Consider the following 23,579-nt stretch of genomic DNA (forward strand, 5'->3'; position numbering starts at 1 on the left):
ATCATCCCTAGCTGCACGCGGTAGTCTTCGGAAACAGTCGGAAACCCTTAATTATCATTCGGGAATTTCCGGAACCAAGATGGCTGCGCCCTGTAGAAATGCTCGCGCCTTAGTGACCTGTGAGTGAAAAATCGTGCAAATTTCTCGATAGGTTTAACTGTTAGATAATCAGCGACTGTAGACCTATTTTGTAGAGTTCATACATTTCGCTGCCAAACCAATTCACACCAGTAATTTTTGTCAGACAAGTAAACAAAATGATAAACAGAGATAGAATCATTCTTGATCAGCATTCTATCTCTGTTTATCATGATGTAAAAGAGTTTGAGTTTAGAGTAAAATACATAATTTTCACGAAGCCCTTGCTTACTTGGTTATATGTAAATCCCCACTTTTTAATCGTGGAAACTGCCGTCAATTACAGAAGAATTAGCAGCCGTTTTTTCTCTCACAAAAAAATTTTATACAGCTCCTATTCTAGCTAAAATTGTTCTCGATGAGAATATCCTCACCTCCCATTATCACCCCAGTTACCCCTCTCTTTATATCATAGGACTATGACCCCAGGTAGATTTTTAAGAACACTTAATGTGGTCGAATATAAGAATTCGAATTGTTTCCTCACTGACAGGTGTACTTAGAGTTAGATGTTCATCATGTCACGTCAGCACCCGCTGGGAAGCACCGAGACAGCCGTGTGCTGTTTTATTGCAGCAAGGAGTGAAGTCACCATACAGGACATACAGGTAAATCAACCTCTAGATATCATCCTTACATTACACGTATTAGTATGACAGTGCATTCAAGTCACCTTTGAAAAATGTATATAGTGATAACGTAAAGGGCAAAACTTCATATTGTCATCTTTCCATTCAATATATATGCTGATGACAAACTGGAAGAACATCTTACCTGACCGTAGATTCAACTCTTCCCTAGACTGTACTCTACACATGACTAGGAACCTACTTGTAGATGCACATGTATATAGCAAGCATCTGTACTGCCTTGATCATTTTGATCAAAGAGTACACACCTCCTTTATTTGATCAAAACTACAACTGATGAATGTTATGTGGCAGATGACCGATCCAGATGGTGGCTACCCTGGACTGCCAGAGATCTGGAGGGCTGCTAGCAACTTCACCCGTAGAGCGACACCATCTAGTGGGGCTATGTAACACCGGCGGCTAGATGGTGTCGCTCTACGGGGAAGTTGCTAGTGGCCCTGCAGATTTCTGGCAGTCCAGGGTGGATGGTGATGCACACTGTGCAGGCAGCTAATTTCAGGAGAAGCTAGTCTGATGCACAGCGCAGAAGAAAAGCGGATCTGCAGAAAGTGACTGTGCAACAGAACTCAGTTAGCTTAAAGATGTGACTTATGTGGCAGAGACTTCCATTCTCGTATACTGGTAGCACTGAATATCCATAGCCAAAACTGTAGGGCTAATGTTGATCAGGATTTTACCATGGTCATTATTGACACATGGAGGTGAAGTGTTATGATAATGATGCATCAATACAACAGGATATTACTAGTAACATTAACATTATCATATAACTGTTATTCCTAGTATCTCTTTATTGTCCAGTTGTTTTGATACATCCTGTAACGGTTTTGATCAAACCTATTTTTGTTACATGCCAGCACACCATCCATCTTACAAGTAACAGATGCAGAAGAGGAACAAAGACCTCTGAAGCCTCCAAACATGGTAGCCTGGTATCCCACAGATGATGTGTACCATATAAGGTATGTGTGCACTTCTCTTCACCTCCCCAAGGGGGCATTTCTCAAGTCTACCTTGTCATGAAGGATCAATCAATCAATCAATCAATAACCTTTATTTTAACTGGAATGCCCTGTCGGCCTTGGCCGCTCTTCCCAGAAGTCCAGTTGAGTGAATGAGCTGTTTACAATCTGTAGGTGTATGCATGATAAAAAAAAAGTAGCTCCAGGTACATCGATCTTTATTTTGAAATGAAAGTTATCTAGTGCTGACCATCTTTATCTTTTAGGGGCTCAATTGAGAATTGCAACGACTACTCACAGCCCTGCTGTTGGTTTCATGTGGGAATACAAATGCAACAATATATAGTTCGTCGAGAACTCATATCGTCACATCAACTTGCAAATTGAGTTATGATGCCAGCACCCCCACATTGGAATTTCACTGAGTAATAGTTGTATAAGAACAACTTTGTATTTTATCATCAGTGTAACATTTTATAATGGCAAAAGTGCCGCACAAGGATATAGAACTGGACAGGAGGACCAATCTAAAAAAGAAAAGGGGGAGTAGTATGATAGTGTGGTTCAAGTAACACTTATTGACCAGTCTAACTTGTCAAACCTCTTAGCCAGGTGGTAATTGTGTTAGATTTTTGCACTGGAGGCCCGGGTTCAATTCCCGGCAGCCAGGAAACTCACTGTACTACATGCCTTGTGCGTTTCATCAGAAAAAACCTGCTGGTCTCTCGCCTGCAATTTCAGTTTTCATCTTCAAATTGTAGACTGCTATTCAAAGTCTTGGCGTATCATCAAAAACAGGGCTTTAGAATAAGCTAGTGCCACACAGAAAGGAGAATTTGGCCCCCCGCCATGCAGATATGTGTGTTGAAGTTCATGGAGCTGCAGTTGTTAGTGAGGTACTGAAATCCATCATGGGATTAGTGATGACATCTCTGGTGGTGTCCTGTGGGGATAAAGCATGGATTATACAAGGTTTAGCATGCTTTTAACCAGCTTACCATCCCAAATCTGCAGAGTCTGATTTCAGGGATCCATTGATGGAAGGATCATTGTGTTTGGGGCAATGTCTGTGTTGTAATTGTGCAGTAAATGCTGTACGTGTGATTATAAGATTTAGAATATGCAAAGATACAATAAGAGAAGGTCTGATTGCTATGTTGTTTCTTTGTTAAAAGTTTTTGACAATGATATATAATTCTTAAGAAAAGCGACTACCTCAGATCAAGTAGGAACAACTTTTAAAGAGACAAAGATCTTTGATACAGATACAGCAATATTGAAAAGTGTTTTCAAAGATAACAGTTAAGATTAAATTTGATATGAAATGAAATGAAAAAAATGCATATCACAGCTTTCATGAACTAGTGTCCCAAGTCAATACAAGTTCATTCCCCAGCTTTGCCTATCAAGGATGACACTTAAAGCACTGCAAGCTTGCTCCTTAACTCCTTGCAAAATGTCTGTTTGTTCTTTTAGGTAGGGGATTTTTTTTTAAAGATAGGAGCAATACGTATAATGTGCATGTCTGGAACATTATAGTGCATCACTATTTGATGATGTGTCTATGTATTCTTTGTCAGGTATTACCCCTGGAATCCCATCTCACTGGAGGAGTGTTTCCAGCAGATGAGGAGAGCTGCAGAGTTGGAGTTCAGGAAACCTGGCATTTGGGTACAGATCAGTCTGCAGCTGGACATGAAGCTAGAGAAAAAGGTGATAATCATTATATTCCCCTCCCCTCTAGGCAGAAATGGACATGCCCCTTCCTTACTAGCCTGGATGCCAGACCCCCAATCTCTAAAATGTATGTAACCACAACTGTCCACAAGATATATATTTTAGAGATTGGAGGTCCGGCATCTTCGTCTGTCTTCCATGCTGTTCTTATCTTTTAAATGTTCTTCTGTTCTTTGAGTCTCATACTCATATTGGGAGCTATGTTAATTTTTTTACGTTGCATTAAACTAATTTAAAGATAGTCAGAAAATCTTTACCTGTCTGTATGTATCTGAAAGACATTATACCTGCTTGAGCTGCGATTTGCCCATTCATGGGTAAATAGACAACAACATACATGTAGCAGCAATGATAGCTGCAATGATGTAAAATTTATACGTGTAACGGGCTATATTTTTTGGAAAAAAGGATAGAAAGGAAGAAGTGACAAAGTCTTTACATGGAAATGAATAAAACCCAGCCAGATATAGAGACGTACATTCAATCAAGTGCAAAGTTGTTATATAATTTCCTGTTCCTTACAGAAAAAGGTGGAACCATTTGTGGGAAGTGTCCACCTCCCCCACACTATTACTGAGCCAAAGAAGATACTGGTCTTTGCAACAGTAAGTACTGGTCCTTCAAAGTATGTTCAATGCACTGATGCAGTAAAGTGTGAGTGGCAAGGTAGTCCTGTGGTTAGGGTTGTTCACTTTGAATCTAGGAGGATTTGGGGTCAAATCCCTGGTAGGCCACAAAGTTGTGCCTGAGTGTTCTGCTCAGATTCTCTCTTTTCCACACAGGAGTCTGATGATGTTGAAGATGCCAAGAAGTCTGGTGCTCACATTGTTGGAGGGCTAGAACTCATCCAAGAGGTATTTGTACTGAATCTTTAATATAAAATTCACTTTTTTGTCAAATCTGGCACATTTCTTCCACTAGTAAGTTACTAAATTTGTCCTTGCATGTTTAGAAACAGTGTAATAAGGTGCATTTCAGTCAAAGATCTGAAAATCTTTAGTTTACCAAAATGCTTGCAATTTAAAGTTAACCCCACTAAGAGAAAATTTTTTCAGTATTTGAAAAGACATATCGTATTATTATGATAAGAGATCTATTAATCAGCTTCAAGAATGTGAAAGATATTCAACAAACCACAATTTTTTCATAGCATGATGTTTTCTCTTGACAGATCCTACAGGACAAGCTTGACTTTGACTACTGTGTGTCAGTCCCCAATCTTATCCCTGACCTACAAGTCCTCAAGAAGAAGCTTCAGAAGAAATTTCCCAAGAAGAAGAGAAGTAAGTACCATCAGAAATTTTTCACAGTAGTATACGTCATCAGGAATACTTTTCATCGGGGGTGGGTACCAGTACATGGTACTAGTATATATATATACATACGAAACCAGTATTTCCAGTTCGAAAAAACAGACCCCCCAAAAAGTGACCAGGTTTTGGACCAACTAAAAAACAAACAGTACCAACATGTTTTGGGGCTAGGGAATAAACAAATTTATACAAGTCTAAAAGAGAGCAGATTTAGCTAGGCATCCTTACTCTGTCTCTTTCTAAGACGTTAGCTGTAAATCATTTAGAATTACTTAAAGGATGAGTGTATAGATGGTGAGGTGAGTACAGATTTTAGTCATTTATCACAGATCTAAATCATATAGTTCATGTGATCCGACTGTGTTCTTCAAAATAGGATAGTACTACTGTATTACTATGATCAGGTTCAGACCTGGATTTTCTGTACTGGTAATCAACCCTACTTCTCATATTTCTTCTTCTCATTAACGCATGAAGTGTGAAGTTTCCACTTTAAGACATGTAAATATAGAGGTTTCTTCGGGGAAAGTAGTGGCCAGGATTTTTAAAGCTGCCCTCCCTTCACCTCTGCCGCAGAACACATCAGGGAGGGCAGCGTTAAAAACCCCGGCCACTACTATATATCCCCCCAATCGAAACCTCTGCTTGGAGATTAATGTATATCTGTGTGTGTGTGTTTTAGACACAGTCGGACATGACATTCCCTTCATGGTGGATCTGTGGAGTAGAGGTCAGAAATACTCCGCCCTCACCTACAACCATCCTAAACAGGAGGGGAAGGGCCATGTCAACGTCATCATCGGGAGGGTGAGTAGGGTGCTCTCAGCACTGTCTTGTCATTGATAGAGAAAGGCCGGTACAATAACCCTTGTGCGAAAGAACTTGTTAATACTGCATGTCAAACATGGTGGAAGACGAAAACATTTTATTTCAAATTGCCCCTTCTACAATCACGAAAGAGGCCACCAAATTCCATCCTAATTTACAAAGACGGTTACAGAAGAAAACTATACTCCTTGATATTACAAAAACCCACATATTACAGAAAAAGTGGGATCATTCGTCTTCCACTGTCGCAGAAAAAGAAGTCGAACCCAATACGTTAGAATTTAGTGTCAGTAGCTTGACTAATCTCACATTATATTGTCCATCATTGTCTATCCGTCCATTTTACATGTTACAGGTACTTGCAATCAGCCTACGGGCAAGAACTTGCAATAAAACTTGTCATTATTTTTGCCATACATCCTTAGTGCTGCTAGTTTTGTCAGTGGGTCTGAAAGTACTGCAAAGCAGTATGGTCAAGGGGGTGAAGTCTGCCATCTCTGATTGAATTGTTTTTCTTCAGCTGGATATGACAGATGAGCAGCTGACTGAGAACATTGACTGTATGATCAAGGCTGTCTGCACACACAAACCCCTCAGCTTTGGTACGTTCCCCGAATTCTGCATTTTGTACATGCTATTGTCCTAGACTGTAATGTGGTATTTTCTCTTTTTCTTTTGACAAGAGGTAGTTTATGTCTTACGAAAAATGAAGGTCAGATCAGAAGCAACATGTGATGAAGAGATATTTCGATTAAGCCTGAATGTCCAGGTATTTGATATTTTTTCTAATAATAACTCACTACATTTGGATCAATCTGTAATTTACTCTTCAGTTGTTGTAGACAGTATTCCTCTTTGGTCTTTTATGGTACACAAATGTCAAAAGTTGCAGTTCATTGAAATTCATGATCAATCTTTTTTCTCTACAGGTCCATTTGTTACCAGAGCCATGATGCATGCAAAAGGAACTCCATCATACAAGTTCCATGTTGAACCTTTCCTTCCCGAAGAGCCAAAAGACGATGAGCTTAAGTAACAACTGGACTTATGTAATTGATAGCTAGAAGGGGCATGTGTAGCTGAACCTTCTTGTACTTCACAGCTCTGAAGGAATGCTCTTTCATACTGACAGAGGGAAGAACTGTAGATGATTACCGGTGTGCACAAGTTTGTTGACAATGTTTTTGTCCTACAATCTGGAAGAATGGTGAAAAACAGTGGAAAAATAAAAGTTATCAGGACACAAGATTTATTTGTGTGGACTTAAATAGTGGGACAGAAGTCACTCTTCCTAGATGATCCAGTGGAAATTTCAACTCTACAGACAACTTCAGTTAATTCAGGTGTATCTATAAGTCTGCCCAAGGAGGTTAAACCTGCCATACTTACTTACTTATCCTCCTTGTCCCTGTGGCCACTTTTTCTTCCATCTGGGTCTGTCCTGTGCCACAGTCTGAGCTAATCGCCAGGAGAGCCCCATGGATGCCAGGTCGTATGACACTGCTCTCCTCCATGTGGTTTTGGGGTCCTCCCTTTTTCTTTTACCATCAGGTCGCAAGTCTAGGGCGACCTTAGTCTACCGTAGTACAGGATATATTAAACTCTACTTTTGTCTCAGAAGTGGTATTTATTATGTAGAGTATACAGTGCAGTATATGTTCTCCAAAAGGATGCTATTAATAAATTACTCTTTATTACTCTGCAATTAACGACAAGAAGTTCTGGAGAGCAAACTTCACTTGCTACACCACTTAGAGGAGGACCGATGATGATGATGAATAAAGTACTCCCTTTTTACGGAATACAGAGCAGTAAGAGCAACTACCTCTCAGGATACATGTAAATCCCCAGTTACATATGGCCTCCTGACCTTCCCTCAACCATGGTTGGGAGTAGTTCGGGAGCTAGGTCGGCTGTAGTCAGTGCGGTTGGCTGGTAATCGGCTGCTGTTCAAAACATTTGGCTGTGTATGGGAGGTCTGGAATGGGTTGGCTGGTGCTTGACTGGTGGTTGGGAGTAAGTCAGTGGCTGTCAAGGTGTGATTGGGAGTCAAAGTTGACGAGTCAGACTGCTCCCGACCTACGGCCAACCTTGTAGTGGTTGGGAGCCATGTTCAGCTACAGCTGTATGTGAAACCAGGGCTTAAGCATGTGCTCTGTGATACCAAGGAGGTTATATAAAACCTCCTTGGTGAAACGAACATTATTGGTAAGGCAGGACACTGAAACATAGTATACCAATAGGAACACTATTTTATTAGCAGCATAACTTGAACAAACACAGTATTGGTGGCTACCACCACTCATGACTACCAAGTTGTTACAAAGGCAAAATAATTATTTGTGTACAGTTTAATAGTTACCCTCTATGGGTGCATCCTGTCACCCAAATGGCACTGGTACCCTGGTTAGCTAGCTACACTACTACAGGTGAAACCTTCATCACTAACTGTTACAGTTGAGGTATCCTGTCTTTCAGCAGTCTTGAGTACACCATTCACCATTACATAATGTAAATGCAGCCATGTTACATAAACTATCAAGTGCCTGGGACTTTCACCTGTGGTTCAAGTCTTTTGGCAACTGTCTTGTAACATCCCAAATTCAACACACAAAAAATGACACATTATAATTTAATAGCACATACTCTGTAGTACTGAGCATAAATACAACACAGGACAATGTTATTTGATAAAGCTAAATACAACATCAACTATAAGAACACAAAGATTACCTACTTAGTATCTTAAACTGTATTGAGCAACAAATAAGATACCTGAATGGAGACATACACATATGCATAACTGGTAGTCCCTATACAATATAATGACACTTGACAACTTGAGTAGAAATTGCATCTCAAGTGAATCTGCCAAATGAAAAGCACTCCCCCATACTGGTCATGGGAGTATTGCAGTTATATCTCGTAATTCCTGAATTTCCGGAGTGTCTCATTTGGCGACTGGGTGGACCAGCATCCCCCTCTCGACCAGGCTGGAAAAATTAAGAACAAGTTTGCCTGCTGAATTATACTGAAAACCTTAGAGATGTAGTGTATTGTTAGGGCTATCTTATAAAAAGATGGTTTTGGGTATTTGTATCTGGCAACAATTTGATAGACAATAATGATGGCATTCATTGTAAAGCTACCAATCTCCCCCTCCCTACCCCCTTTTTTCCTAAGTGTAGAACTTAGTTAATACGATAAATCTTGAAATGTTTGCAGTGTTTGTTTTTTTAGTGTCCTGGGGACCTCTCACTTGTACTACAGAACAGCTTCAACTGCAAAGTTACACACTATAATCTCCAAGCAGATCTTCACCGAAAATCGTATATGCTAGCCAGAGAAGGTCCAGTCAGCCAGAGAGGGTCCAATCATCCCGGTACCCTCTCTGGCTGACTAGACCTTCTCTGGCTAGCGTATACGATTTTCGGTGAAGATCTGCTTGGAGATTAACATACTACACTAAACGCTCCCCTTCTACTGTGAAATTAAGTTCCCACAAAACTAAATGAATTTACAGTATTAAATTTTAACCCATTCCTTTCAGATTAGTCTGCGTAGGAGTATGCCCTCTTTACCAGTGGTGTACAATGGATCAAGCCTCATACAGCTTCATCATCATCATCATCATACATCCGTAGAAATTCTTTCTCCGGTGAGGTAAACTAGATAAAGCAATTCCAGTACTTTTTGTCCTTCATGGCCGACACCAATGAAGAGCCTTATAACACAATTTTATGTAATGACAGTTATGACACAGCTTACAACTTCTGTGATACATACGTATGGTTGAAGCCTGTGCTGAATGTGAGGGCTCTGCAAACACTCGTAGTTTCTTGCTTGGAGAGTGATGCTCTTGTGAGTGGGCAGCACCTCTTTCAGACTCTACATTGATTAAAAAATATGCTTTAATTTGCCATGTAAAATACTAATTCCTATATGTATTTTACAGTGAGTGAGTTCAAAGCAATACATCATTACCTTTGACATGAACAGGAAAGAAGAAGCCAGTTGTTGCATAATTGCAAAAACCTCACCTGAAGTTCTACCTTTAGATTGACTTGAACGTTTTGAGACCCCTTGCTCTGATTGGTTGCTTGCATCTTCATTTCTTTCTTCTGATTGGTCAGAGTGAGGCTTGTTATCCAGCATCGGATCCTTCTTAGTTGTCATGGCCCAGTGCATGGACTACATGGAGTACACGGATTAAGAACCAATGAATCTTGCCAGCATTATTCAACTTGTTCTACATTATTGCCATTACCAGCGAGAGCTGCCTAGGCTGACCCAGTGTAATGATGTATCTCATTGTCAATAAATACAAATACATTATTACATACATGTACATGTAGTAGTAGTAGTATCCAGTATTAGATTATACTGCTGCAGGGTTCCCTGACGCAGGGAAAGGCAGCAGTCAGCCAGTCTTCACACAGCGCCTGATGATGTACTATGAATTCTTAAAAGATTGTATACATGTTTTAGGGATGTATCTATAGCTCAACTGGTAGCAGCCTCACAGTTGAGCTCCTGGTTCCAATTAGTTGCTAACTGGGAGACCCAGTTCAATGCTGAGTCAGGACATCTGTTGGGGCTGCACCCATCTTTCAGAGGAAGTAAAATGGGGGTCCTGTGTTATAGGAGGTGCCTCAAGCACGTCATAGGTAAAGAGGAAGGGCTAGCAACCCCTCAAAGTACAAATATACCCTGCTACTGAAACAGCAAGAAAACTTGCTTCCCTATGTGCCACAAGGCACTATGAGGACCTGAACGAACGAACACATGACTAAACACATCAAAACACCTGTAATAGACATACATTGTATATCCTTGACAGAGTGGAAGAAGCTTGCTGCCTTACAAGACCTGGCCCAGGAGCTTTAAGTGAAGTAACAGGAGATAAAGACTGTAACTCACAGTGTGCACGGACTTGCCCATAGACACCCACTGTTGGTACGGCATGGCAATACCACTCCGGCGCCAGTGGTCATACTTGGCCCGACTCTCTTCATTGACCAGAACTTCCCTTGCTTGCTGAAGTCTCTGATATCTTTCAGCTACCATATCATGGACATAACAAAAGTCTTTTAAAACTGTACACTACAGATTGGTTTAAGAGGGCCTGCATGGGGGGGTCCCGACAACGCTCTACGCTAAATTCGGAGGGCCGGCTAAGTAATACGTTAAATTCAGAAAGCCTCCCTACGCTCTACGCTAAATTCAGAAAGCCTCCCTACGCTCTACGCTAAATTCAGAAAGCCCTCCCTACGCTCTACGCTTAATTATGGAGTGGGCGGCAACGCTCTACGTAAAATTAAAACGGCCGATTACGCTCTACGTAAAAGGGGCATGTAGGCCCTCGTTTAAGAGTCACAGCTGAAAACTGAATAGCCAGCCCATCTTGGTCAAAACATAGAAATTCAGAATATTGACCAGACTGCATCCACTATTTAAACACAGCCATTTCCATAGACAGCTAGGATCAGTCTTTTGCAGTTGTGAAGCAAGTTATGGTACATTCTGAATAGGCAATTCATTTTAATCCTCATATCTTACACCATGCCTTTGATGTTCGATCTCAAGATTAATTTGTAATTTGAATTGTCATCTGAAAACTGATTCACTTAATTTTCCAAAGATGATTTGCCAATAGATACCCATACATGTAACGTTGGGTAACCTAAATTCGGGATTTTTCCGATAATGGTTGACTGAAATCAATCTAGCAGAACAATAAACCATCCTTTTTTTCTATAATTCTGTCAGTATCATGTACTATCTTTGCACTAATCATATATATGGTAGATTTTGTCTCTAGTCGTGCTGACACCATAATATTTCAACTTGAAACTACCGTCCGCCGCACGCACAATGACAGTGTTGTCGGACAGGGGGGCACATTAATTCGGGAGAGAAGATTCGTCTTGAATATCTTACCGCTAATCACATTTTATACAGCAGCTATTCGTTCCATCCTTGGCTTGAGGAGAGTGCTATGGATATAGACGTGTCCAAGTAAAAAAAAATACACAAAAAAACGGCCGTACCGCACACATCAGGCTAGTTCGGGAACAACCCGTGTGTTGAGTCGGTAGAACTTCACTCAAAGTCGGCCCATCGTCATCATCGGGCAACGTGTAACGTTACATTATTCATGGTAAGTTAGCTGGATGCCGTAGCAATGGTAATACTACTATGTCCATGTGTTCCTTGTTGTGTTAGGAGCAAACTTTGAGGAAAATATCTTCCTCAGTCCACTATCACACGCAGCATTTAGACAAAAAAGTGTTCCTCACAAACCTTTGCCGTCTGCTTGACAACAGGATTCTGGTTAACAATATGGCGGCGGGAAAATACACGTGCCGTAGGTTGTAGCAACAGAGAGGAGTTTTGATGATTGATCACACTTAGAGTCCAGTTGTAGGTTAGCAAAAGAGATTCTAATTAGTTGTCTTGTAAATAATTGTGTTTAGCAGGCAGGAGATGTGACATTTGTCTTATAAACCAGCGAACAACCGTGCAGTGTGAGTCTCCCACGAAGCCCCCAGACTCTGTCAATAAGGGACGGAGAGGTTTTGACGTCGCCAACTTCTAATGCATGGTTATCGAAGCTTTTCAGACAGTGTTCTGAATGCGTTAGTCTGTCAAGTTTGCATTTCTAGCGGTATTACTGATGTTGCATCTAGCACATATCCCTAAATACCCCGTTTTCGAAAAATCCCGACTTTAAGTACCCCACGAATTTAGGTTACCCAACGTTACACCAGTCACAAATTTGGGAAGACACGGAGTAAGGCAATTTGAAAAATAAAACTTTTACACCTTCTGAATAAACTTGTTGATTAAGAAGTTACTCATGTCAATTAAAGAGCATGCATCACAAGGAGTCCCCTAGTACATGTATCTTTATTTCTAGTATACAGTTCATAGCTATAGACTGGTATATTTCAGTGTAAACCTAATTAGACCTCACAAATTCCCAGTGTCTTTCCAGATTTGAGAAGTATCTCACCTGCTTCTGGGTCATTTGGCTTCTTGTCAGGATGACAGTCCAGAGCCTTCAGCTTGAACTCCTGGTTAATCTGCTCTGTCTGAAAATAGCAACATCAAGACTCAGGTAGCAATTAGGCTATCATTGTTCTCCATGCATCAATATTTTTCATACAGAAGAAATGTATCACAGTATATTTATACAGTATGCATTCCAACAATAAAAAAATTGTGTACTCTTCATTTGAACCACCTGATTGACCTGAATGATTATTCCAAGGACCATAGCTGACCATTCCACTGGCAACTGAGCCATGGACCTAGAGACAAAATGACTTCACAGCCATGTAATTCCACCAGTAATTTGGATAGAAAGTGCAATGGCATGTTCTTTTAGCCTGTGTGCCATCGGATTACTATCAGGGCTCACTTGCTACCCTGAAAAAATATTCCTGGTTAATTTTGCTCTGTCTGAAAACGGAAACTTCAGGACTCAGACTATCAGTATTCCCATGCATCATTACTTTTTTAATACAAAACATCAAACTCCAAGCAGATGTACTAGTGGCAAGACAGTATCCAAGGGCTGTCATTGGATACTGCCTTGTCATCTCCTCTGAGATAAACAAAACATTACGTTCAGATTCCATGTATTCCAAAAAGAAGAGAAAAAAATATTTGTGGTCCATCACTCTTCATTTGAACCAACCCATTGATTATTTCCAAGGACAATGGATTGATAATAATTTCTCAAGAGATGAATTCCACAGCCATGGACCTAGAGACAAAATGACTTCACAGCCATGTAACGTAATTCAACAATAAACAGATATTGCAATGGCATGTTCTTCCCTGTGATCATAGAATTCTTTAAAAAGTCTTTAGCCTACCGTTGACTGCTCATCACATCCCAGAATCTTGTATAGGTCATCATCCTCATCCTTCTTGTAGCTGAAGATGGACTCCATCGATAGTTATTCTTGGGATAATCAGGTCCACAAGTCCGACAATGATGTGTCAACCTCAAAAGTTACAGTGGCTCCTACAGCGGTCCAACACTGAAGAAAGATGCCATGTTTGAGCAAGTTCAATCCATATGGTGTTTATAGGTAGTGATATTACAAAGTCATGTATTTGTTATCAAAAATGTGGATGCTTCCTTTTGTAACAGAAAAAAATGACACCAAAGTATGAATGTCAAAGTATGGTGAGGTCAGGGTCCACTATAAGGTAGCCCCGGCAGCATCCTTTGATGATGTTTGCCTCGCATTTTTGCACCCAGAGCCAAGCTAATGAGCCTAACAATGATGCCACCATTGGCGACAATACCAAAAGGACTATCTGCTAACATAGAAGCAGAAAGCAGATGTTAAAAGTGGCAGGATTGCACCGCCATACTAATCATAGTTAAATCACCTTGGTTAAATGTGCATCTTCATAACCAGCTTTTCAAAAGCTGCACCAGTGATGCAACTAATACGTATCGTCCTTGGTACAAAACACACCTGGGCTTTCCAGATGCGCTGCTGTAGATTATGCGTATCCGGACATCATCACATATCGTGCACAATTGTGCAACCTTATTCCATGCCATGGAATAACATTGCACGATTGTGTGTGATATGTGTGCCTAGTCCATACAATAAAGACAAATCAAGTAATGTTAGATAATGTATTTTTTTTTGTTTAGAAAATAGTCATTCCTTTCTCAGTTTCTGCTCCAAAACATGCATTCCAGTCTGGCAGTATAAAATTTATGTCACCCTGGTTTCTGTATGACAAGGCAAGGTACAACCAAGGATTTGATCAAACCTCCTTGGTACAACGTGCACAGCTATGTGGACAAGGACAGTCTATTATCCTGTACTTATTGAACGTCATAACCTTGCCCTCAAGCCTTATATGGTGTCAGGGTCCGGAAGAGTCCCCTAATCTAAGTCAAGGTTGGGATCAGGTGCTCAGACAAGGATTTGTCCTGTGGCGTAGCAAATCTACACTGCACCGCTGCCCTTCATGACGTATGAATCCTTGTCCCTATAAAGAACAACACAAGACGTGAGTAGCTGAGTCACCTGTAAGACGCAGCACGAAAATCACGTATTGCACGTGAATCACCTGTAAGCTGTAGTACGTGATTCACCTGTAAGTTGTTTACACCCCCAAACCCGGAAGTGGTACCTGCCGAATGTCCCACCATGCAGTGCGCGCGCAGGAGGAAATTTAACTTCCACTATGGCGGAGGATAGTGAAATTTCACCAACCTCTCCACAAAAACGGGCCCGGCTCTCCTCAGACGAAGGCTTGACCCCCGATGGGGAAGTGGGTGGCTTCCAAAAGATTCCACCTACAATCTGGAACGGAACAGGCGCGATAGGTGAGCAATAGGCCTCAATTTTCTCGATTTTTCCTTGTCGGATTCATGGAATTTTTCAACTGACAGAAGATCGCGTACGCATGACGACGCCCTATTTGATGACGTATGTCCCGGAATGCGGTTGCCACGGACTCGACTAAAACCTTGTAGTTCCCTTATAAAGTGAAAATTGGTCTGTTTTCTGTGTTTTTGTGACGATTGAAGTTCATTTCACGCCGTAGTTACCCACTTTCGGTGATATAACATATGCAAATCTGCCTTGGTTAGCGTCCCATATCCCAGAGTCCCTTGTCTTGGTGGCGGGAAATTTAAAGGGACCTTCGTGTTTTCCTCATCATGTGTTTCTCAACCCTGCACCTACATGTATGGCTTTTTACGATCTATGTCGGACTTAATCATGTATATTCATGTGTATCAGTTGCTGATTGCTTTGTTAACAAGTAAGATTATCGTTTATTTATTGAATAAACCAGTTATAATTTAATAAACCAGTCATAATGGAAAATGTTGAGTTTACCTCTTTAGCCATTTTCCACTTCTAAGTGGCGTAGTGGTCAGAACAGGTTCGTTCGAATCCCTAGCTCTCATCCTTTAGGTTCAGGGGGAGCCTCACGCATGTTACGTTAGATTTTAGAAACAGTGTGTTGTGCTTGGCCTCAGTTAGTAGACAACTAACTGCTTTACCGATTGGGGAGCTGAAAATTCAAAAATCAAATTATTCGCGGTAGCAAGACTTATAATTGACATTGTACATTGCAGATGTAGGGACCCCGACTCCACCCTATGATGACTCCTGGAGTAATTATGATTGCACAGCTGGGTCTACAGGTGACCATGGTCTGCTGAATGGTAGGTTATCATACTGCATACTAGTCTTCTACTCTTCTTCCTATCATAAGTACATGTACCTTTAGATACTGTAAATGCCTTTAAGTTCGCGTGGATTTAATTTCGCGCCAAGGAGAAAATGGAGTGTTCATGTGACACGTTTGAGACAATAGTAAACAAGGGTTGTAGGAGGGCAGAAAATTTCGCGATGGTTTTAAGTTTGTGGCAAAGAGCTTATTGCAAAAACTGTAAACATAAAACCACTGCGAACATTTCTGCATTTACAGTTAGCCAGGCTGATATGATACAGGGGAGGCCTGCCTATATAGTATATACAGATTTTTAGGGCCCGCATTTGTACCACGTCCAGCAACTTTTTTTCCCTATACATTTTATGTTGCCAGTGGGTATGTTTAGGCCAGTATTTGGTTTGTACACATTTGATACTGTAATGCATTTACTGTAAGTTTGCAGTGATTTGATTTCGCAGTAGGGAGAAATTGAAGTGTTTTTGGTGGTTTTTAGCTCACAGTTGAAAGAAGGTATTTGGCGGACAGAAGACAAAACAAGCATTTTCACTGTGGAGAATTAGTTACAGTGGAAACTGCAAACTTAAAAAAAATGTTAAAGTTAGATGCATTTACAGTAACCAAAATCTATTCTCAGAATTAAAGCAGTGTATTTTCTTAAAAAAGGCTTCCACCACACCAATGGCTTTGGCGACCATGACAATGAGTTTGATTACACCAACGGATGGGTGCACAACGATAGCGACCACCTTGACCCTGACCCCGACCTGAGCCAACATAACCTGGAGGAGCATCAGGAGCTCGCCGACCTGTCGGGTGACCCCAGTCTGAACTGTCTGTTGGGCGACCCCGTCGGCGAGGGGCAGAGTACAGAAAACCAGGCGGACAGTGATGCGGAAACGGTCAGCAGTGTGTCCAGCGCCAGTACAGGTGACTGGCAGGCCACCACTATATCAGGTAAAGCCTCTGCCTTTGAAATACTTTGAGATAAACTATGACAGGCGTGGGGAGGAAATAGACAAGTCAGTTATTCTCACAAAATCTGGACACATAGGAAAAACAAACACCTTCTGCCTAACCCTGTAACTGATGCAAATTTGATGCCACAAGGCTACTTGATCATCATCAGGCAAATTTCAAATGGTTTAAATGTCAGCAAACTTGTGCTAGTGGGTACTGTAGGTAGTGACTGTTGGAGCTGATGCACTCTTACCAGGATAGTACCTTGATACCAAAATGTAGCCATTTTTCGAAGCAAATTTACTTTATCAAGAGAGGTAATTTCCAATGCTAGAGTTGGTTGATATTCCCCAGGTCCTATGCAGTGGGTGCAGCACCAGATGACCATGGGGATCAACCCGCGGACCATCCTCCAGGAGCTCCTGCCACCCAACATGGTCCTTCCTCCCGACCTGGACTCCCTTACCCTGTGGAAACTAGTGGTCAACATCCTGACTGAACCACCAAAGAGGGAGAAACTTCCCAATGTCAACACTTTACAGGATGTTGTTAGATTGATTCATCGGAGCAAGAATATCGTTGTGCTGACTGGCGCAGGGGTAGGTTTTGTATTTATGAACGTATCTAGTTTTTAGAATGGTGAATGCATTTTAGGGGCAATCAGAGATATAACTTATGTTCTGCATACATTGTACCTGTCTTTTGCTGTTGTGTAAGATGTTTTTGTTAAGATTGAGAAAAATAATCAAAAATCTATCATCCTTTCTGTAGGTTTCTGTTTCCTGCGGCATTCCAGATTTCCGATCACGAGACGGGATCTACGCCAAACTCGCGGTGGATTTCCCCGACTTGCCCGATCCTCAAGCCATGTTTGACATTGACTACTTCAGAAAAAACCCTCTGCCTTTCTTCAAGTTTGCCAAGGTATGCCAGACTGGTCTTTTAATTCATAATACTTGTTGTTGTTTTGGGGGGGGAGGGCACGACATATCTAATTTTATATTGCGGTATTTTGAGATAAGTTAGTGATGAACTTTCTGGTAAAAGCCCTCATGAGACTTGTCTAACAACTATTCTTGTTCGTCTTCCAAGGCCATCTACCCCGGCCAGTATACGCCGTCTCGATGCCACAGGTTCATCAGGCAGTTGGAGGAGCAGGGCAAGCTGCTGAGGAACTACACTCAAAACATTGACACCTTGGAGCAGGAGGCAGCCATACATAGGATCATACAGTGTCACGGTAGGTGTATGATAATGATGATTATTACAATAAGATATCATATCTGATTAAACCAACTATGAAATTTATGACAGAAATAGAGTTTGTATAGTTCTTTAGTTGACATTTTTAATCCTGCCAACCAAATAAGCAGCATATAATGCAAAGCTATGCATTTTACTAGTGTCACAGTAGATGTATAATGATGATAACCACTGAATATCCTACTTCTAAGCAATTCTCAAGGCTCGAAATGCTGGGTGCATATGCACTTTTGTGCACCCAAAATTGGAGCTGTGCACCTAATTTTTTACTGTGGGTGCCAGCGCACCTGGGTTTTTTTAGGCTATGGGGTAAGAGGTACTATAGTACACAATTATACAGAATATTCTTGAAATTCAGGAAGTATAAAACAAGCAATAAAACCTTCATTGTAGTTTGTTTAATGTGCTATTTGTTTAAAATTTTGATGCGAGTTATTGTAGGGTTGGTAATTATGTTTTGCTGACATTCTACTTAATTTCATGTTGACTGTGAATGTGCACCCAAAAGTCTTTCTGTGCACCTTAATTTATGTATTTTGAGCCTTGATTCTAAAACTATTTCCTGGCCTTCTTCTTCAGGTTCCTTTGCTACAGCATCCTGTACAAACTGTAAGAGAAAAGTGGACTGTGAAGAAATCAGACGGGACATCTTTGACCAGGTCAGTACAAACTATATACAGTAGTGTGAATATCAGTTATTAAATCTTGAAAAGAGATTCAATGTTGCTATTGGAAACCTCACATTTTTGTCCCGACGTTGCTGTCTCCCTGTCCAGGTGGTGCCGAGATGTCCGCAGTGTCCGTCAGACGGTCCTATGGCTGTCATGAAGCCTGACATTGTGTTCTTTGGCGAGGGTTTGTCAGACAAGTTTCATCAAACCATCACTGTGGACAAAGACAAAGTGGACCTGCTGATTGTGATTGGGTCCCGACTCAAAGTCCGACCTGTGGCTCTCATACCAAGTAAGTCATGTCTTGGGCTCTGTTAGTCCTTTGGATGTGCTCTGTTAGTCCTTTGGATAACTAGAAATTTAAGGAAAGCAGTATTGAATATAAGGAAAAGTGAGTAGACAATGATGATAGCCTGTGTGTATTGGTAAGTAAATCATAAAACTTAAAACGTCAAGTTCCAAACGAATGGATGTTGTTTGTCCATTTTACCCCAGGTTCCATACCAGCCGAAGTGCCGCAGGTTTTGATCAATAGAGAGCCTCTCAATCATATGACGTTTGACGTTGAGCTCTTGGGAGACAGTGATGTCATTGTGGAAGAAATCTGTCGACTCCTGGGAGAAGGCTGGACCACTGAGTCTGACTCAGCCCCTCCATTGCAGCAGGTTGCTGAAATTCCTCCGAAGAAAGAAGCCCCAGAGACCAGCTGCACTAACGACTGTACACATGGTTCATTCTCCAACATACACAGTCCAAATTCAACCACAAGCAATGAGGCAACAGGAGAACATGTCAACCAAAGAACAGATTGTTTGTCAGCCAATCAGGAGCAGCCAAAGTCTTCCCCAGCCAATCAGGACGCAGAGGTGTCCTCTACCAGTCAGGAACAGACTTCCCCAGAGTTGAGTAGAACAGGAGACCAGACGTCAAGTCCAAGCTCCAAGGGAGATGACTTTGACAGAGACCCTGAGTCAGAGCATGATATGGAGGCCCTACGACGATGCTGGCAGAGCAAGCGTCAGCGCAGAGAAAGTGTAGCCAAGAGGCTACCAGGTAGGTTTTATTCCACTGTGTAATGTAATGCAGAAATAAGTTATAAATGCATTTAAGTTTGTGTTGTTTTTATTTTGCACTAAGGGGAAAATGGAGTGTTCACGGTGGTTTTAATTTAACGGCAGTGCTACGATAATATAATAAATGGTTTATTGGTCCGAAATTACCCAGTGCTGAATTGCTGCAGGGTTTACAATCACATAATACACAATAATACACAAGATACATATTTGCTCCACACTTGCACTTTGTGGAACTGTCGCAAGGGTTTGAGCGGCTGCCATTCGGTGCCAGCAGGTGACCTCAATACGACCTTCCCCAACCGAAGTCAGGTACCCATTCACACCTGGATGGAGTGAGGAAATTCATGTTAAGTGCCTTTCCCAAGGGCACAACATCGGGGCATATCGGTGGTTTCAAACCCGGGACCTCTTGGTTCTGGGTGAAACACCCTACCGATTGCGCCACACAATGCCACACATATATTCACTTACTGCTACAGTATAATGTAGTGGACAAAAATGTTCGCGGTGGTTTTAAGTTTGTGGTGAAATGGTAGCCGCGAAAACCACGAACATAAAACCACCACAAGCATTTATGCATTTTCAGTATTTTGTTGTACTAAAGTCAACAAGGTAGAAGATGATGTAGAACTACTTTATTTGTTTGCCATACAGACCATTCCTACCAGTTTGTCCCTCCCAACCGCTACGTCTTCCAAGGAGCGGAGGTTTTCTCGGATTCGGAGTCAGATGATGACTCCGACTCTCTGTCAGACTGCGAGCACGAGAGAGGAGAGAGTAGGACGGCAGGTTTCCAATGCAACGGTGGCTCTGATGAAGACACGCAGCAAACCTTCATCAGCAACACTTCCTGGTTTGATGGGAGTGAGGACAGTCAGGAACAAGGTAGTGGGGAAGGAAAGGTGACCACTGTGGAACGTGGTAGTCATAAGAGTACAACAGAAAAGGTAACAGACAAAGGTGGAGGAGACAAAGTATCAAAGTCCTTATAAAATGAAACTAGAGCAACATTCTGAACCTTTGGTCCCAACCCAAGTATTCCCTAGTTTTCCTATAGGGGAAATATCTGTGGCACCTCTCCTTGAAAGCCATATTGGTTTTGGGATACTTGGATCAGTTTTTTATAGACGGAGAAGGCATTGTACGTAAGTTTGACTACACCTACCAAAGGATTATAACTACTGTTTAGGTGCTGGTAGACTTAAAGGTCATATTCTGTTTTGTGGAACATTTGATGCCAACTGTAACTACTTATGTTACGTTGCAGCAAACAAAGAGAGAAACATTTGTACAGACATCCAGAGAAGGCAAACCTATACTGAACTTGCAATGTCATGTGTTCACATGTTTACCTGTGGTTGTAACAAGTTGTAAAATAATCACTATTTATTGACAAAAAAGATTATCAAAAGCTTCCACATATTCTCATGTGCTAACTTATGTGGCCATGTGTAAAGAGCCACAAATTCCACATGTTCTATTTATTGGGGACATTTATGTCATGGGAGATGTGTGTAAATATATACACATGTATATGTAATTACATTCTTGTAGAGTAAGAAGAACTACGTTGTGGAAATGTGTACGATAAACTTGATAAGTGGACAGAAGTGTCTTGCACAGTTGTATTCTGTAGGGTTGAGTTTACAGTAAGTTATCTCACTAATTCACAGTATAATCTGCGCTGCTGCCGTTAGGTGAATTTTTAAATGATTTTTGAACTGTGTTTAAAAAGCAAAAACTTTTGTCTCCTTACGTTGACTAGCTGCCAAAGTTTGCATTAAGCTTGTTCTACATGAATCCTCCATTGGTTGTAGAAGATGGTGCAGTTTATTTATAAGCATAAAATGTATGAATAAGTTTGTGTTTTTGTACAAGATATTTCTGTTGGTGGTAGTATTGAGGTACAGTGTTCACCTTAGTGTGTAGGAAAATTCATTAGTTTAGAATCCTCTACATTTCAGTTATGTGAATCATGTATGTACTGATGCATAATTGTGGACGTATGGCACAGTATGCAAAGACAGAAGGGTAGATTATTGTAACCAAATCATGTTGAACCAGACGTTTGTACATGTATTTACATACCCAAATTTTGTACCAGAAAGTTTACAAGCATGTTTCTCTTTTGTACTTACATACAGCTTTTACTTAAGTCAGCACAGCTGTAGTTTGCATTTCTGTTCTGTTTAAGTTACATTATAAATTCATAGTTATTGGACTTGATGAACATGACTTGAAAAAAGCTGGTGTAGGATTTCAGGACCAGGAATGTATTTTTGTAAGGACAGAGTTAACTAAGATTTCACCAAAATAGTTGTGTCTGAGAGTTTCTGGCAACCTGAAGAAAACTGGAGAAAGACTTTAGTAGCATGTCATGCTAATGATGTACAGTATTCATACCTGACTTTAATGTATCTTACCAATACTATATGTGTAGATTGTGTTTGTATATAGCAATATCTGGAGAACTGTACTGTTGAAAAAGTATAGGCCACAAGGATCACTGCCAAAATTTAAGGAATTGTACATAGAACCAACTGTTAGAAGATAGTGGAAACTATCCATCCTGTTGTAGAATCTTCTATGTCTTGTCTTTTTTTACCACAATGAGATGTTTTGTTTACAGAAGAATTGTTCCACTTAGACTCAAGAGCAAGTCTGAACATGCATCAATGATAGAAGAAGTATGTTTAAGTTGCCAGAAAATCATGAGGCGTGTTTGGAGACAACTGACTTGTATTCAAGTCCAGAAATTCTGTTGTCTTCCTCATACCCCATTAGACCTTAATACAGATGTCTCCAAGCAGTTGAACCGCTTACATGCATAAAGTGCTGCAAAAAATATGGACAGAAACAAGCTGAAGGCTTACATCTGCTTGGAGATAAGTTCTTTGTAGATGTTATACCTACATCAAGCAGCTATATTGTACATGTCTGTAAAAAAAGAGGCTGCATTCTCATTGTCCTAGCTCCTCTGGAGCAGATGGGATAACTCCTTTTCTTCAACTTAGTAATCTTGTTACTTTTGTAAGGTTTGAACTCCACCAATGCTGTCATTACATGTATGAATGTACTTATTAATATTCTTGTTCTGGTGCTGAATTATTTATTGATGACTGTGAATAGAGGTAGATAGTTGTTGAGGCATAGGTGGATAGTTTTATACTTCTGTGTGAAATATGATTAAAGAAGTCAGGTGCTTGCAGTCAGGCGATACATACTTTCAGGTGATTACTAGCTATCTGAATTTCATACGTGTTTTGAGTCGGTTTCTCTTGTTTGATACAAGATTATCCTTAACTATTATGTTAAAATGTATTTTTATAATGTTTGTATTGAAAAGGTCTTGGGAATGAAGAAGCTTTAGATACATTGGAATATATGATGTACAAGTGTAGTATTTCTTTGTAACTCCCAAGATGCCATCTAATCTTTACAGCAAGCTAACAATACAGATTGGATTCTAGTCTATCATTTCGACTACATTATGTATTTCAATTTGTCTTGTTCCATAGCTTTTCATACCAGGCTGTCAACAGTGCTATTTTGTATGTCCCATACTGTTCATCATGTGTAAATATTATTCATCTGGATCTATACATATCATCGAGTAGTGGTGACCGTTTGTTTTATGGTCCATGTAGCTATCATTGTAGTTGTATCTGTCCTTAGTGTGTTTGCTACAGATTTGTAGGAAAATACAAGTGGAACATTCTTAGTACTTATACAGCGTGGTCTACAATTCTTTCAA

The 23,579-nt window shown here is 40.7% G+C and overlaps 3 protein-coding genes across 9 annotated transcripts; 2 read left to right on the forward strand and 1 right to left on the reverse strand.

The window, feature by feature from the left end:
- Positions 1 to 12: 12 nt before the first annotated feature.
- On the forward strand, positions 13 to 6,879 carry LOC136449049 (large ribosomal subunit protein uL1m-like). Of its 2 annotated transcripts, none has more exons than XM_066448832.1 (10): positions 13 to 119; positions 632 to 746; positions 1,649 to 1,753; positions 3,334 to 3,466; positions 4,015 to 4,095; positions 4,273 to 4,344; positions 4,662 to 4,773; positions 5,486 to 5,610; positions 6,152 to 6,233; positions 6,561 to 6,879. In XM_066448832.1, the coding sequence occupies exons 1-10, from the start codon at positions 80 to 82 to the stop codon at positions 6,665 to 6,667; spliced, it is 972 nt and encodes a 323-aa protein (XP_066304929.1). In that variant the 5' UTR covers positions 13 to 79; the 3' UTR covers positions 6,668 to 6,879. The 2 variants fall into 2 exon arrangements, with proteins under 2 accessions (XP_066304929.1, XP_066304930.1); XM_066448833.1 differs by having other exon boundaries at positions 22 to 123; positions 642 to 746.
- A 986-nt stretch (positions 6,880 to 7,865) lies between these two features.
- LOC136449051 (dnaJ homolog subfamily C member 12-like) lies at positions 7,866 to 14,998 on the reverse strand. 6 transcript variants are annotated; one of them, XM_066448839.1, is made up of 7 exons: positions 14,886 to 14,998; positions 13,515 to 13,682; positions 12,647 to 12,725; positions 10,552 to 10,691; positions 9,672 to 9,822; positions 9,418 to 9,519; positions 7,866 to 8,624 (listed from the first exon to the last, which is right to left on the reverse strand). In XM_066448839.1, the coding sequence occupies exons 2-7, from the start codon at positions 13,590 to 13,592 to the stop codon at positions 8,548 to 8,550; spliced, it is 627 nt and encodes a 208-aa protein (XP_066304936.1). In that variant the 5' UTR covers positions 13,593 to 13,682; positions 14,886 to 14,998; the 3' UTR covers positions 7,866 to 8,547. The 6 variants fall into 6 exon arrangements, with proteins under 6 accessions (XP_066304936.1, XP_066304937.1, XP_066304939.1 ...); XM_066448840.1 differs by lacking the exon at positions 14,886 to 14,998 and adding an exon at positions 14,765 to 14,880; XM_066448842.1 differs by lacking the exon at positions 14,886 to 14,998 and adding an exon at positions 14,697 to 14,803 and having other exon boundaries at positions 9,684 to 9,822.
- On the forward strand, positions 14,857 to 23,527 carry LOC136449046 (NAD-dependent protein deacetylase sirtuin-1-like). Its single transcript, XM_066448827.1, has 10 exons — positions 14,857 to 14,998; positions 15,758 to 15,847; positions 16,522 to 16,812; positions 17,170 to 17,414; positions 17,587 to 17,739; positions 17,908 to 18,055; positions 18,658 to 18,737; positions 18,855 to 19,041; positions 19,245 to 19,802; positions 20,480 to 23,527. Exons 1-10 carry the CDS (start codon positions 14,857 to 14,859, stop codon positions 20,815 to 20,817), a joined length of 2,232 nt encoding a protein of 743 aa, XP_066304924.1. The 3' UTR covers positions 20,818 to 23,527.
- Positions 23,528 to 23,579: the final 52 nt, after the last annotated feature.

The sequence above is a fragment of the Branchiostoma lanceolatum genome, chromosome 14, assembly GCF_035083965.1.
Source record: "Branchiostoma lanceolatum isolate klBraLanc5 chromosome 14, klBraLanc5.hap2, whole genome shotgun sequence".
Lineage (NCBI taxonomy): Eukaryota > Metazoa > Chordata > Leptocardii > Amphioxiformes > Branchiostomatidae > Branchiostoma > Branchiostoma lanceolatum.

What these genes read in the sequence shown, in the direction of transcription:
- LOC136449046 (XM_066448827.1), top strand. Translation starts at nt 14,857, where the DNA reads ATGGCGGAGGATAGTGAAATTTCACCAACCTCTCCACAAAAACGGGCC. An exon ending in TAGGATCATACAGTGTCACG is followed by an intron (nt 18,056 to 18,657) that starts GTAGGTGTATGA and finishes CTTCTTCTTCAG; the next exon opens with GTTCCTTTGCTACAGCATCC. An exon ending in ACCTGTGGCTCTCATACCAA is followed by an intron (nt 19,042 to 19,244) that starts GTAAGTCATGTC and finishes ATTTTACCCCAG; the next exon opens with GTTCCATACCAGCCGAAGTG.
- LOC136449051 (XM_066448839.1), bottom strand. Translation starts at nt 13,592, where the DNA reads ATGGAGTCCATCTTCAGCTACAAGAAGGATGAGGATGATGACCTATAC. An exon ending in GATGTGATGAGCAGTCAACG is followed by an intron (nt 12,726 to 13,514) that starts GTAGGCTAAAGA and finishes TGCTATTTTCAG; the next exon opens with ACAGAGCAGATTAACCAGGA. An exon ending in ATCTAAAGGTAGAACTTCAG is followed by an intron (nt 9,520 to 9,671) that starts GTGAGGTTTTTG and finishes TAATCAATGTAG; the next exon opens with AGTCTGAAAGAGGTGCTGCC.
- LOC136449049 (XM_066448832.1), top strand. Translation starts at nt 80, where the DNA reads ATGGCTGCGCCCTGTAGAAATGCTCGCGCCTTAGTGACCT. An exon ending in ATTTCCCAAGAAGAAGAGAA is followed by an intron (nt 4,774 to 5,485) that starts GTAAGTACCATC and finishes TGTGTGTTTTAG; the next exon opens with ACACAGTCGGACATGACATT. An exon ending in TCAACGTCATCATCGGGAGG is followed by an intron (nt 5,611 to 6,151) that starts GTGAGTAGGGTG and finishes GTTTTTCTTCAG; the next exon opens with CTGGATATGACAGATGAGCA.